Source organism: Microtus pennsylvanicus, chromosome 7, assembly GCF_037038515.1.
Source record: "Microtus pennsylvanicus isolate mMicPen1 chromosome 7, mMicPen1.hap1, whole genome shotgun sequence".
NCBI classification, from domain to species: Eukaryota; Metazoa; Chordata; class Mammalia; order Rodentia; family Cricetidae; genus Microtus; species Microtus pennsylvanicus.
The window spans coordinates 33,953,351-33,968,935 of record NC_134585.1 but is presented as its reverse complement, the minus strand read 5'-3'; the positions used below and the strand labels follow the sequence as shown (position 1 = coordinate 33,968,935).

At 43.0% G+C, this 15,585-nt stretch overlaps 1 protein-coding gene across 16 annotated transcripts in view; it reads right to left on the bottom strand.

Moving 5' to 3' along the window:
* Positions 1 to 12,793, bottom strand: part of Kansl3 (KAT8 regulatory NSL complex subunit 3) — a 35,156-nt gene extending 22,363 nt beyond the window's left edge. For 2 of the 16 annotated variants that reach the window (XM_075980468.1, XM_075980472.1), the window contains exons 1-6: positions 12,721 to 12,770; positions 11,336 to 11,620; positions 8,029 to 8,199; positions 5,451 to 5,579; positions 714 to 804; positions 413 to 598 (exon numbers count right to left, since the gene is read on the bottom strand). In XM_075980468.1, coding sequence (XP_075836583.1) covers positions 413 to 598; positions 714 to 804; positions 5,451 to 5,464 — 291 coding nt within the window. In that variant the 5' untranslated portion in view covers positions 5,465 to 5,579; positions 8,029 to 8,199; positions 11,336 to 11,620; positions 12,721 to 12,770. Of the gene's footprint in view, positions 1 to 412; positions 599 to 713; positions 805 to 5,450; positions 5,580 to 8,028; positions 8,238 to 11,335; positions 11,621 to 12,304; positions 12,529 to 12,720 lie in introns of those variants that run through there. The other 14 variants (XM_075980459.1, XM_075980471.1, XM_075980456.1 and 11 more) reach the window with 12 other exon arrangements.
* Between the last annotated feature and the right edge of the window lie 2,792 nt (positions 12,794 to 15,585).

The window sequence follows — 15,585 nt, the reverse complement described above, 5'->3', positions numbered from 1 at the left end:
CATCACTTGATGAGAAGAGACTTAGTGTCAGAAAGTTCCTTGCTATGTAATTTCCTGGCCCTCTGAGCACCACAGATCTGCTTCTCACAGCCTCCTTATTGACAGTCCTCCTTGGTAAAACCCTCATCTCCTCCACCACAATTCAATTCACCAATGACTCAAAGCACAAACTGCAAGGCTATAGAGGTTAAATATGTATTCTGGTTTTCAGATGCCACACCTCATCCAAAAGATGGAAGACTGAAGAAATTTATAGCAAACATAAACCTAAAATGATACCTTTTTCTTATTTTAACATTCAAATTGTTAGACTCAACCATGCTGACCTGGTCACAATGGCCTTGTCCAAATCTAAACCCTGAACCCACAGCAAATACAAACTACTGCTAGGAAAAAGTAACAAAAGCCTCACCTTCCCTTTCAGTGTCTGCAAAGCGTCCAAGTAAGCAGCCAGCATGGGCAGACTCAAGGTCTCCACGAGGGTGGTATGTAGCCACTGGATCAGCTTGGTGTCCCAGCTTACACTTGCCAGAGCCTGTCGCACCCTCCTTGCACACTTGTCCACAGCAACACGACGCAGCACAGGCTCATTGCAAGCCTAAAAGATGTTCATGAAAAGAGGTTGGGGGGATGACACATGACAGAACAGAACACAGTCAATCAGTGAGGCCTGAACTAAGAGTTTAATTATAGACAGATTTCTGATGTCTTACCCCTTCGTTGGCCAAGCGTGCGAGTCGGTCAGACTGCAGGGCTTTGAGGATCTTGTTGAATAGCTTGCTCTGAGCCACTGTCCAGCCAGTCCTGTAACAGAGACTCTGAGGAATTAAAGTGTAACCTTAAGGACATTTCCCATATATGTCCACCATACAAAGAGATACTATCACATTTTTGTTCCCATTATGGAAGCATACTGCACTGATCATAAAATTTTGGTCCCAATTCTGCCAACGAATTGGCTCACCATACACTACAAGTCAGGACCAGTCTGGAGTCTTTGAGTGTTTGCAAAGCTAATTATCGATCTGGTGGCTAAAATAATCATATTAGTAACCAAAGACACGGCACCAGTACACCGTTAAATTCTATTGATTATTTATTTTCCAGATAGGGTCTCACACCAAACTGAACTCAAACTCCAAATTCCTCCTTCCTCGGCCTCCAGAATGTTGGGATTACAACATATGCCACAATGTCAACAAGCATCTTTCTTTTTTTTCTTTTTTCGGTTTTTCAAGACAGGGTTTGGAGCCTGTCCTGGAACTAGTTCTTGTAGACCAGACTGGTCTCGAACTCAGATCTGCCTGCTTCTGCCTCCTGAGTGCTGGAATTAAAGGCATGCACCACCACCACCCGGCTTTAGTAAGCATCTTAATGTACTATACAAGAAACATGAGAGTAAGGCAAGAGCTCTTTTTAAATCAGTTTGAAAAGCAAAAATGCAAAAGAACTATTATCACAATTCTTCAATGCCTCAATATTGTATCCCAGTTTACATTTTTTGTTACAAAACTAGCAAAATGACGTTAACATTAACCTAGTACATGACAATAACATATAAATGTTCGCCTTCCCTATTTTTTCACAGCCCTCTGTGCCCTTCTAAACTCAGCTGTAAACTCTGCAATCACAAGTCTATCCTATTGTTCTCCTTTTATTTGTTTACTTTTGGTGTTTCAAATCAGGGTTTCTCTGTATACCCTTGACTGTCCTGGAACTCACTATGTAGACCAGGCTGGCCCAGAACTCAGAGAGATCCGCTTGCCTCTGCCTCCTGAGTGCTGAGATTAAAGAAGTGCGCCGTATCACTGCCCAGCATATCCTATTGATCTTAGCCCCACACTTCACTCCCAACGTAGCAGTATAGAGCTTATTAACATCACTCCCAATCTCAGTAATTCTGATATCCGAACTATGACTAATAATCTTAAAGACAGGAGGAGAACGGCAATAGAAGACATTTAAACTTTATTCACTCTCTCTGCCATCAAGAAACTCCCAATATACTTAGCACGGTGGTGGTGGTGCACAGCTTTAATGCCAGCACTAGGGAGGCAGAGACAATGATTTTTGTGAGTTCAAGGCCAGCCTGGTCTATAGAGCAAGTACCAGGGTAGCTCAGACAGTTACACAGAGAAACCCTGTCTCGAACAAACAAACAAATCAGCACAAATAACTCCAAAAAACAAATTTATAAACCCAGTCAGATGGTGGTGGCGCACGCCTTTAATCCCAGCACTCAAGAGGCAGAGATAGGCGGATCTCTGTAAATTTGATGTCAGCCTGGTCTACAAAAGCTAGTTGCAAGACAGGCTTCAGAGTTACAAAGGAACCCTGTCTCGAAAAAACAAAACAAACAAAAACAACAACAATAAAAAAACCCCAATGACCAGGTGCTAATGAGATGGCTCTAGGGGAAAGTGATTGCTATGCAAACATGAGGACAAGGACGTCAATTTGTATCCCCAAACACCCATGTAAAAGTTGGGCATGGTGACATATGTCTCTACCTCTAATGCTGGGTTCAGGAGTGGGGTGAGACAGAAGGATCCCAGGGACATGCTGGCTAGTCAGTCTAACCAATCAGCAATCTCTTCACTGAGAGAGTCTATATCAAAAACTAAGGTAGAAACCAGAGGAAGCCAAAAAAAAAAAAAAAAAGAAAGAAAGAAACCAGAGGAAGATACCAGACATCAACCTCTAGCCTCTATCTGTAGAAACACAAGTGATAACAGCTTTATAATCTGCATGTACACTCGAATACATGTATACACACATGCAAAACACACACACAACAAATAAAATGGAAAAAAAAGTTAAAGTTCTTGCAATGAACCATGTGGATCCCAGTACCTTCCTAATTTCATCACCCAATGATTGTCACTCAGGTTTAGTTTAGTGTGCTTTTCTGTCCCTGATCAATATTATCCATTCCCTTACATTCACGTGTATCATGCATAGCCCTGTATCTGGAGCCCTTTCATTCTTCTAACAGTAATGTCCTCTTTCCTCTCCTGCGAGATCACTGTTAAATATCACCTTCTACTTAGGCCTCTTTGAACCTTTTATACCACCATGGGATTCTCTAGCTCCATTTTCCAATAATATCACTACCTCACATTCCAGCCATTCTGTGTTTGGTTCCCTTTGTTAGAATGTAAAAGTCAAGCACAATAGTTCATGTTTTCCTTTCCCTTCAGATCACTGAAATGTACAGTATATTTACCCTAGTAGCATCTCTCCATGTACAGTGATTCTCAGGTGGTCTTGAGACTTGCATGTGGCCATGGGAGGAAACAATGTCCACAAACAGAATAGAAAAGGCTTTCTGGAGACAGATATATTTCCATTTTAATTTACTTCTTGTTTTTTAATCATTAGTTGAATTCTATCTGTAAGCACTAAGATTATTGTGTGTGTAGTGTATAATATGGATGGGGTGTCAATGTGTGTACATGTGGAAGCCAGAGGTTGAATTTATTAGGTGTCCTCTTTATCTTTCTCCATATTGTTTGAAACAGGGTCTCTCACAGACCCTGGTACTCAATGATTGACTAAATGGCTGTCCAGCAAGTTCCAAGGACCCCCATCTCCTTCCTCTCAAACACTGGGATCACAGATGTATATTGCCATACCCAGCTTTTTTTATGTAGGTGCTGAAGACCCAAACTCAGGCCCTGACGCTTACACAAAAGCCCTATCTTACCCACTGAGCCATATCTCTTAGCCCTTAGTTATTACTCTATTTCCACTATGAAATCCAAAATGATATGAGGAAGAAGTATGATCTGAACAACAAAGTAAAAATATATTTAGAAATGACTACCATACAACACATGAAATTAAACTTGAAAGCCACACAGAATCTAAAGTCTCAGGAAAAAAATTCTTGTGACTGTTGCTACACATACAACAAAGTGAACCAAATTGAAACATGTTCTACGTATTCTGTCAGCTCCGTGGGAGGCTGAAAAATTAAATGGGCAGAGGGAAAAGATCTAACCAAAGATTAAGATAAAGAGCATGCTAAAGATATAATTAAGTAAAAATTCAAAAACAGGAGACCAAATTTTAAATACAAGCCTAAACAGTCAAGGAGCTGATGGGAACTGTGGTGAGTCAACTGCCCTCCCTTTGGGCCTAAATCTATTTAATTTTCATGAGTGCAAGAAATGCATTTTCTTTGCTCCATAGATGAGATCAGATAGTCTTTTGTTTTCTTCAGTCTGACCAACCTGAATGATATGCTGATGTCAGGCTTATCTAAGCTAAAGCAAGCAAAATAGCACGCTGGTCCTAGAAAATCTGACTCTTCTTTCCCTTTTTTTTTCTTTTTTAAAGAGACAAGGTCTCACTATGTAACCCATGCTGTCATCATTTAGACTCTCCTATCTCTGTTTCCAAAAGGCTGGAATTATAGACATATGCCACAAAGCCAGACAAGCCCAGTATTTTCAAAGGTAATTATTAATTCCCTGATTTTGTTCCAAGGGAGACTGATTCAACGCAAAAATGTCTAAAGGACATGGAGGTCAGAAAAAGGGCACTGAATCACCTGAAACCAGAGTTACAATGGTTATAAGCCATGACCTGAGTGCTGGAAACAGAACTCTGGCCCTTTGCAAGAACAGCAAATGCTCTTCACCACTGAGCCATCTCTCCAACCCCAGATTTTTTTTTAATTGTGTATGTGCATGGGACTAGGTGTGATGTATTTAGGAGGGAGGCACATGCCATGGCACTTATATGGTCAGAACTTTGGAGAGCAATTCTTTTCTTATCTTACATGAGTTCTGGTAATTGAACTCAGGTCAACTTGCACCACGTTTATGTTTTGGCAAATTCTACCTCATTGGCCCCATTGAAAAGAATTTAAAACAAACAAACAAAAAAGATCCTCTTATTTATTAATTTGTTTATTTATTCACTCATTCATTTATTCATTATTTGTTTTATGAGACACGGTCTCTCTACATAGCCCTGGCTGTTCTGGAACTCACTATGCTCACCAGGATGGCTTCAAACTCAGAGATCCACCTGCCTCTGCCTCCTAAGCACTGGAACTCTATGTGTGCACCACCATGCCCAGCCTAAAGAAATTTTTTTAAGTGAAAAGTTAAACAGAGCAAGACAAAAAACATCAGAAAAGCTCAATTAAATCACATAACTAAGAAAGGGAAGAATAAAAGAAAAAGAAAATGGGCAAGTGGTAAGGAAGGAGGGAAACAATCTAACAGTTTAGGACTTGAAATATCAAATATTTGACTTGATATATACATACATATCATAGTACATAATTACATAAAGTTCAGAAAAGGAGAATGGGAAGATTTTTGGTTGAATATCTAAAGTTCTAATTTCTAAGATAGACAGCCTACTTTCCAGTACTAGATTTAAAAAACAAAAAACAAAAACAACCAACAACAAAACTTAAATGTTTTAAAACTCACCTGAGCAAATGCATCTAATGCAACTTTCTATCTGATGAATGAACAGATGGGGGATAGCTGGCCCAACATCTTCAGGACTATATTACTGGCCACCAAATAGAATTTTCAACAATCCTCCAAGGTATATGACTGTGACACACAAACACAAGAACATGACCCAGACCCAGTCAGCTAACTTCTTGGATAGGAAATCAGAATGTAAACACATGAGGGATTATAGATCATATGGTCCCTGACATAACCACAAAACTCTTTGTTTTGGTGAAAAAGCAGCCATGGGCAATATCATTATAGGCATAGCTGCATTCCAATTAATTGTTAATCATAGACACTGAAATTAAAATTTTATGTGTCATGAAATAATATCTTTTTCTCCAAATACTTAAAAACAAAAACTACTCTTAAGGCATACAAAACCAAGCAATGGACCAAATTTGGCACATGGATCAGTTTAACAACCCCTGCCTGATCTAGACAATTAAATCAAACAGAGATTGAAACCATTTCATCAAATACCAGCCATCATTAGATAAAACTAGGATTAGATGATGGTAGTAGATTTTGTTTCCTACACACAAATTGATCTGTAGGAAGTTTCTACTGAATAATTCAAGGGTCAGGGAAAAGAGCCCTAACAAAGAATGGAAGTTTCTGACTCTACAGATACAAGCCAATCAGTCGTCTCCCTGAAGATAAAAGTCTAGATTGTAGGGAGTTGTCCTATAGAGCTGTCCATGGAGGTCTCAGAGTGGAAAACTGTAATTTTACATGGCTTATACAGGAAAGGAAGCAGCAGTTTAACAATCAAGAGAAAGAAGGCAATATGATGATTATAATCACAACAGAAGCAACTGCAAACTTCCAAACAAGCTACAGAAAAATGATGACCTCTTGAGCTAGTAAGTACTAACAAATAATGAAATCAGCTATCTGCAAAAGTGACCTAACCAAAGAGATAGCTTAAAGCCTGTTGATATTAAAACACCACCCAAATCTTACCAGACACCAAAACACAGTCACAGTTTATTTCAGAATAACAAAACCCTATCAGTGTGCAGTGGTCATCCTAATAGAAGATGGAGGTTCACTTTGAGACTAGAGAAAGACAAGCCAAAGATAAGAATCTCTCAAGTGTATGCTGTAGCACCCAGCAGGTGAAAGGGCACCCTAGTTACTTGGTGTGCCCATCCTGTAAAGATTCTCCACGTACCCACCCCAGGGAACAGAATGCCTTCTCAGACTTTTCAACTGGGACTGGACACTCTAGCCAGGCACTCCAGTGTCTCTTCTGCTTTGCAGTTTTATCTTTCCTTATAAATTAAGAAACTAGTGACCATGTGTGTGGGCCAGACACAATAAAACCATTTATAAAAGTAAATAAAGGCAACACATGGGGGTGACACACCTATAATCCCAGCATACAGAAGGTAGAGGCACAAGGATCAAGTCAACACTAGTTACATAGGGAGTCTACATCAGACCAGAGACGCTTGTCTCAAAAATCAATAAAGGGGGCTCAACAATTGTAAGCACTTGCTGCTCTTACAGAGGACTAGAGTTCAGTTCCCAGCATCCATATCAGACAATCCACAAGTGCCTGCAGCTCCAGAGGATCCAACAATCTCTTCTGGCCTTCAAGGACACCCATCAAACATGGTATACACTGGCATATACTCATAGACAAATATATATGAATATAAAATCAATCTTTTAAAAAAATGACTGTAATAAGGAATTAACTGGTTTTTAAAAGTCCTTTAATTCTTTCATACATTTGTTCCCATATGTTTTAAAAGTCATATTTTAACTGTGTGTGTGCACATTTGTAGATATGTACATGTGCATTCAGGTGCCCAACTAGAACAGAGGCATTCCCCTTGGAAGCGGAATTACAGGTAGGTGTGAGCTGCCTAAGATATGGTCCTCTGAAGAGCAGTACATCTCTTGACCTCTGAACCATCTCTCTAGTCCCTCTCACCTTTTTTTAAATTAAATTCTGTCATGGAGTTATATCCCCAACCTCAAAAATTGTACTTTAAAGCAATTCAGGCATAATTAGCTTTACACATGACTCCAAACATTTATTAGCCTAACTGCAGATCATATAAATGCAGATCTTACAAATATAAATTTAGTTTTTTAGGTCAAGCACATCATATAGTTTTGTGGTGTGGGTCTCACACATGCCAGAAAATGCTTTACCACTGTGCTCTATCTCCAACCTCCTACCTCTTATAAAAATAAAGGTTTCACACTATGTTGTCCAGACATATCTTGAATTCTTAAGTGCAAGTCCTCCTCCTGCCTAGGCCTTCCAAGATGCTGCAACTACAGACATCTGTCACTATGTACATCAGTCAATGTGATAGTTAGGAACAGTGAGGAAGGTAACTGAGATGCAACTCCTCCTGCCAAGTGGTTCAAAGCAGTGAGCTGAGAAACAATGCAGAATAAAAAGAACATCTCCATTTACACAGCTACAAATAAAATAAACCCCAGCAAAATTTTCAATGAAGATGATATCCAAGAATCACAGGTACTAACCCAAAGTGACCAATTTGATCAAGGAATGGCCTACCTGTTGACATGTTCTTCCCAGTCTTCTGGTGGAGGAGGAGCATCTGCATCTGTCCTGGCGAAGATAACATGCCGCTCACACTCGTTCATCACACTTCGCGCCTTCTGATTGTCATACAGTGGAACAGGAGTTGACGTGACTGTCTCCACATCTATTGGAACGTCTGATTCACTGTAAACAGGTGAGGAAATAGGACCAAGCCACACACACTTCACAAACATAAGTGCTTAGCAATCATCTTGTTGCCAAATAAAAAATGTCTATTGAACATAATTAGCTTTAAATGATCCATAAGAAAATTCTGATCCAAAGTCATCTTTCCCACACTATCATCTTGCTCTCTCGCTCTCTCCCTGGTATGGCTTGGGAAATGCCAGGTCATTATACTTTTAGTGGCTTTGGTCTTTTCTTTTGAAGCAGTTTCACATTGGCCTGAAATTGACTATGTTGTCTAGGCTAGCATTGAACTGGTTGTTGTTTCATTTAAGATTTTTAAAACAATTTTTGTGTATGTATGCAAGTGGTTATGTGCACATGAGCTCATGACCACAGAGGCCAGAGACATCTGACATGGATGCTCTGTAAGAGTAGTATGTGATCTTAACTGCTGACTCATCTCTCTCCAGCTCCTAGCCTTAACCTCCTGACACTTCTCTTGCCTCAGCCTCACCAAATGCTAGGACTATAGGCATGAACTACCACACTGGATCCAAAGTCTTTTTAAAATGCAGCTAACAACAACAACCAATATATATATATAGACAGAGACAGACAGATAGATAGATACATCCACAAGCAAATAATTGGCTATCTAGGCATATTGTTCAAATGCAGAAGCTATAGGCCACAGAGGGCTACTTAAACCTATTAAGGCAAAATAGGATTAGGATTAAAAATTTATTCCTCATACAGTGTATGCATGCCTTTATTTAATACCAGCACTCAGGAGGCAGAGGCAGATGGATCTCTGAGTTTGGGGCCTGCCTCGTCTTCAGAGCAAGTTCCACGATAGCCAAGGCTACAGAAAATCTGACTTGTGTAGGAGGGGTTCTGTTCCTCAGGTCCAGAGAAATGGCTCAGCAGTTTAAAGTGCTTGCTGCTCTTTCAGAGAACTCAGGTTTGATTCCCAGCACCGACATGAGATGGCTCACAACTACCTGTAACTAGAGCTCCATGGATCTGATGTCTCTGACCTCTGAGGACAATGTCACTCAATGTACATACATACCCACACTCATAAACACAACTAAAAATAAAATAAATCTTCCAATAAAGTCAGTTACTCAATCACTGAGCTTCATTTTAAGAAAATGCCACGAGATACAAACACATGAGTTTTAATGTAAGCAAGATTTTTTTAACACAGTAAAAAAAAATCAAATTTTAAATAAAGATTTTCAGTTATGTCTCAAGCCAGAGGCATTAGGATTATGCTAGAATGTTCCTCTAAGTCATGGCTCATGGACCTTGATAAAACTAGAAGTCAACAAAATGTTACTATCATTAGGAAATAAAATCCTGTCTTCTGAGCTGGGTAGTGGTACAGGTCTTTAATGCTATATGGGAGACACCAGCCTGGTCTACATAGAGAGTTCCAGGATAGCAAGGGCTACATAGAGAGACCATGCCTCAAACAAACCTACTCTTCTAATCCACACCTAAAACTGCAATCCTAATACTTGAGAGGCAGCGTTAGGAATATTTCTTAAAACAAGCTCTTTGAGCCGGGCAGTGGTGGCACACTTTCATCCCCCAGCACTTGGGAGGCAGAGGCAGGGGGATCTCTGAGTTCAAGGCCAGCCTGGTCTACAAGAGCTAGTTCCAGGACAGGAACCAAAAGCTATGGAGAAACCCTGTCTCGAAAATCCAAAAATAAAAGAAAAAAAGAAAAAAAAAACAACAAGCTTTCCACCTATGCAATTAATCCCAATCAGACTGAATCAGATCAAATTAAAAGATATCCAGGTTTAATTGGACACCTGCGTTCTAGGGTGGCCAGATTGAGGGGGGGAAGCCACCTACACAACCATCACCAGAGAGGAAGAGGGAAAACCAAGTGACTATTTTCTGGGGAGCAGTTTAAATAGCCTGTGGGACTGGTCTTGACCTTTCCTGGGGAGGGGTCAAGGCCTGGCAGGCTCCCTTGAAGTGTTCAGACCAAGGCAACTGGGGGGTGGGGTGTCCAAAACTGGAGGCCAGAGGCTGGGATTACAGGCAGCAACAAGAAAATCAAGAGTTTGCTGCCACCCTTAGCCACACTGCAAGTTCCAGGTTGGCCTGGGGAACAGAGTAAGACCCTGTTCCAAAAGGAAACACACAAACTAATCAAGGTGGCATATACCTATTATCCTAGCACCTGAGAGATGCAGGAAGGTCAAGAGTTCAAAATCATCTTAAATTATACTACTGTCTGGAGAGGGGAGTGGTATGTGTGTGTGTGTGTGTGTGTGTGTAAACAAAACAAACTTCAAAACTCCAACAAACCAACAAAGACATCCAACATTCTACACTTGCTTAAAAACACATATGATCCCTCTAACTCACTCTAACTCATAAAGACTCAAGGTAGTTGTGTAGGGGTGTGTATGTGTGTGTCTGTATAGAGAACCTACTACTCCCACAAAAACAACAAACCTTGTGTTTGAGGAAAGATTAAACAAAACAAAAAACAAACACAAAATCTCTTATTCAAATTTTTTTAATGATCAGACTAGAACATTTCTACAAATCCTAATATGAGTGAGATCAGAACATTTAAAATAATTAATTAGTTAGGTCAAATGTAACCAAATCACTTATCAGATAGTAAATTTTTGAAATTTTCTTACCCTCTAACGTAGGGTGGCTGGAAATATAATAAGATTTAGGAGGGTTTAGATTAACCCACAGGTGGCTTTCTGTAAGGAGGTAAGAATGAAAGCAATGTTTTGGGAGCTTCCTCCGAATCTGTGAATCTGTGCACTAAAGCCAGGGAAAGCGAAGAATAGATTGTGGCCACTGTGAAGTAAATCAAATGCTGCAGTAAAGTGACAAGGAAATTCTTCAGTTTCCTCCTTCCACACAAGCTCTACGACACTCTCCTAAGTGGAGCAGGCTGTGTGTCCGTTTGCACATCGTGCTTTTCTAACTCACATCTGGAAATGTCTGAAGATGTCCACACTTGCCCTGATATGCTTATGCTGCTCATCCAAGATCTCCAGTCACTCCCCTCCCCCAATCACTCCCAAGTACACCTCTGTAATCCCCACCACATGATCACTGCCAAGATCAGGCACAAGTAGCCCTTAAGAAGGAAACCCAAACTCACATGGTATTCTCAAACTCACATAGTATTCTCCTGCTGCCGACGGGGAGTTACAAAGAGCATGCGGGTGGGTCGGGCACTACTGGCATCTGGGTGGGCACTCCATGGTTTAGCATAGCTATGATCCAAAAAAACGAGGTCCAGTTCCCGCTCATGCACTGAAAGCTGGAACAGCAGAGAGGTACCCATCCGCCGAGCTGAAGTCTGGAAGTCCCTTTCCCCACCCCGGTGGGCCATGTCAATGGTCAGGCAGTCAAGTCAGCGGGTGAGTATCTGCATGCTAGTGACCTGCAGTGAAACGTGGTTTGTCAATTCAGTATTGTCAATTTCTCCCAATTTACACTATCATATAAATAGGCTTTTGTGCCTATCATTCTTATCATCGATCATGCACAATTCTGCTCACTGAGGTAAGAGTTCCCACACCACTACCAAAGAGGTACAGTGCCATACAAAATCCGTGACAAGACTCCACAGTTCACAAAGACCTGGGCTTTGTTTGCAAGGTACAGTGGCACACGCCTTTAATCCCTCAACTGAGAGGAATCTCCGTGAGTTCGAGGACAGCCTTGTTTATACAGGGAATTCGATGACAATCAAAGCTACATAGTTCCTGATTTAAAAAAAAAAAAGTTAAAAAAAAGAAAGACCTAAATCTGCTGTGCAATTTTCTTCCTAGGTGGTTTTTGGCAAACAAGAGGAAATCACAAGCATGAATTGTCCAAAAGCTAGGGAGTCCCTACTTTCCATCCCCCTAAAGAGGATTTGGGCAGGGCCTGTGGGCTCGGGCGCCCCTGGAACAAGCCAGGCACCATGGGCGTTCAGGACGCTGATGGCTGCCAAGGGCTCCAGGCTTCACACGCTTTGGGCTGAGATCAAGAGGCGTCTCCTAGGGTCACGTTCCAAAGTTTTGCACCGACCTCTGGTTACACCCAGAGTTTTGAAAAGGTAAACACGAGAGCCCGCCCTCACCCCGTGCCGGGAAGGGCCCTCGGGCCTTTCTTCCTTCCTTCGCCCTCCCTCAGCCAGGCGCCCAGCAAAACTGCCCGCTCCTCCGAGAGCTTCCAGCCACAGAGCCGCAAAACCTCCAAACGGCCCACCCGGGCGGCACGGCGACGGCGGCTCGGCGGCCAGGGCGACTGGGCCAAGGTCAACCCGAGTTCGTGACGACGAGGAGGAGCCGCCCGGCCCCGCCTCCCGGGGCCCACGTCGGCCCCGCGCCTCGGCCGCGCCAGCGCCGTCTCGGCCTCCCGCGCCCGGTCCGTGGCTCCAGCCCCGGCGCCCGCCCCCCGCATGCCCGCGGAGCCCCGAGGGCCTCGCCCAGGCCGTCGCCCGCCGCCTCGAACCCCACGGCCCGCCACCCGCGCCGAGCCAGACCCGCGTCTCACCCGCACTCGTCGGCCGCGCGCTCGCCCGAGCCGGCTGCCAGCGCGCGTGCGCTTTACCGCCTCCGCGCCGAGCGCGGTGGGCTCGGAGGAAAACGCGGAACTGGATAACTGTCTGGGAACCGCACGCGGTGAGCTGCAAAACCCGGAATGGATTCACACCGCGATTTCACTGGCCGGAGGATAGTGCCTAAAAAGACACACAACTCCGAGGCAGAGACGTCCTCCCTCTGTGTTTTCTACAGAAAAAGTGTGAGGGCAAAGAACAAGATAGTTGAGACAGGGCTGGGCGCTGGTGGCGCACGCCTTTAATCCCAGCACTCGGGAGGCAGAGGCAGGTGGATCTCTGTGAGTTCGAGGCCAGCCTGGTCTAAAGAGCTAGTTCCAGGACAGGAACCAAAAAAAAGCTACAGAGAAACCCTGTCTCGGAAAAAAAAAAAGATAGTTGAGACAACCAAAGTGTTTGGCGTCCCCACCGCAGTCACTTTTGTCCCTTTGGCCATTAGAGCCTAGGTTCAATTTGCAGTAGGAGGGTGGGAGTTGAGTTACATTCAGTCTAGCACGATGATGTATCCGTGTAATTCCAGCACCCAGGAGGCTGAGACGAGAGGATCGCAGTGAATTCCGGGACACCTCTGAGCTACATAGTGACACCCTCTCTCAAAACTTCAAAACAAAGCGGAGAGGGGCAGAGGGGAAGCTTTGCAGAGTGCTGGGAACCAACACTAGTGCTCTGCGGAGTTCAAGGAAGAAAGGGAAGTTGGTAGAGTTCAAACCGGCACGAGGCCGGGGCAAGGCTTCTGCCTTTTCTCATCTCTTAAGTATTCAAACGCCCGCCTCACCAGGTTCCAGCGGAATGCAGCAGTGCTTTAATTCAGCTCAAATTGATTTCCTGATGGCAATTACCATGAGCTACCCCCACCTCCATGCTTTCGAACTCAGCATCTTCGGCTGTTCATTCATTTATTCATTTTATGGAGGGGGTGGTGAGACAGGGTCCCATGTATCTCCGGCTGGTCTCAAACTAGCTATGGAGCAGGGATGGCCTTGAATTTTTGATCCAACTACCTCTTTATCTTTGAAGTATTGGGATTACAGGATTATAGGCCTGCATCACCATGCCTAGAGTAGAACTCAGTGGGGTTTTTGTTTTGGCTTTTCGAGAGTTTCCTCGGTGTGTAGCGCTGGAACTAGCTCTGGAGACCAGGCTGACCTCGAACTCACAGAGATCTGCCTGCCTCTGCCTCCTTGTACTGGGATTAAAGGCATGAACCACCACAACCCAGTTTAAAACACAGTGTTTTCAACTCTAGGCTGCAATCCCACTTAGGTTTGAATAACTGAAGGTAGAGGGTCAGGAAAATCAGGCAGCTACAAGAGGTTTCTAATGTAAAACGACCTGAAATTAATTCAACCGGTCTTTCTGGCAGTTTGTTGTAGTGGTATTTCATTTGTATTTTAATAAATAAAACTCACCTGAAGATCAGAGAGCAAAACAGCCCCACTGGTCAGCCTTACAGACGGGGCAGTGATAACACACACTTTTAATCCCAGTAGCCACACTAGTTTGCCACAGAAACCGGGCATGTCTTTAATCCCAGTGGTGCACACCTTTAATCCCAGTCCTAGAGAGGAATATAAAATGGGAGGAGACAGCTCACAGACACAGTCTCATTCTGAGATTCCTGGAGGCAGGATCACCATTTTCAGACTGAGGTTCGAGGTCAGAGCCAGTAGCTGACTGCTTTGCTTTTCTGATTTCCAGGTTGAAGGCCAATGTCTGTCTCTGGGTTTTTATTAATCGTGCTTCAGTTTGTGATGTGTTACACCTACAATGTCACTACAGCCTTGGTTCTGAGCACACAACATGTACACTGTAAACTACTCCCGCTGGATAGTTACAGCACCAACAAGTGCTATCTAAAACCCCTTGGCTCAGACGCTAGACTATTGTATGTTATGAATTGCAGTGTTTTAACTGTAGACACGAAGTTTTCTGTTCTTACAGCAACCTGATAGTTTCATTATGAAAAACAAAGGCTCTTAACATTTTCCTATCTTTCCTCGGCATGTATCAAAGTAGTATTATCTTTGGATTGTGGTAGAATGCTTGGTTTTAGAGATTGCTTTTTGACTGGCTGACTTAAGCTTCATAAAACATTCATTAAAATGGATTTTAGCTTGGGATTAGGACAGAATGTCCAATCATTCCTGAAAACACTTCTGCCATTTTGTAGTATGTCTTTATATGAAGTAGCTTTCTTAGCATTAATTATTATTATTAGCAGAAATATACATCACCTCAGAGGTTAGAGGATCAGTAGTTCAAGAACAGCCTACATAGTAAGTTCAGAGTAAGCCTGGGCTCTGTGAGACTCTGTCTCCCCACCCACACCGCCCACACACACACAAAAAAAATCAAAGAAAAAAAGAGGCCAAATGTTCTTGCTTTCCCATTAGGAAGCACTCCCCGAGGCCTCATCGATTTCCCTGTATATATTTTTTGATGACCTCATTTCTTTTATTTTCTCATCTAAATTGCATAACTTTGCCAGGAATTCATTCCAGACAAAAAGAATTCTGTGCCTGATATTGAGCCTAAAAGGACAGCAATAGAAGAAAAGAAAGGGGTTGACAATGGAGCTAGGTCATCTTGTTTGTATAGGCCTCGTCACCTCCAGCCACTCGTTTCATACACTGTCACATGTCACTGCGTCTGGAGATTCTCTCCGGAACCAAGAACCACTTATCTCTGTGATGTTCCTCTGTTGCTAAGCTCCACTCTCCCTGTGAACCTGGGACGGAGGAGCCCGAAGGAGGAAGCCGCGGCACAGCAGAAGGAAGGAGGGGAGAAAGCAGGTGTCCAAG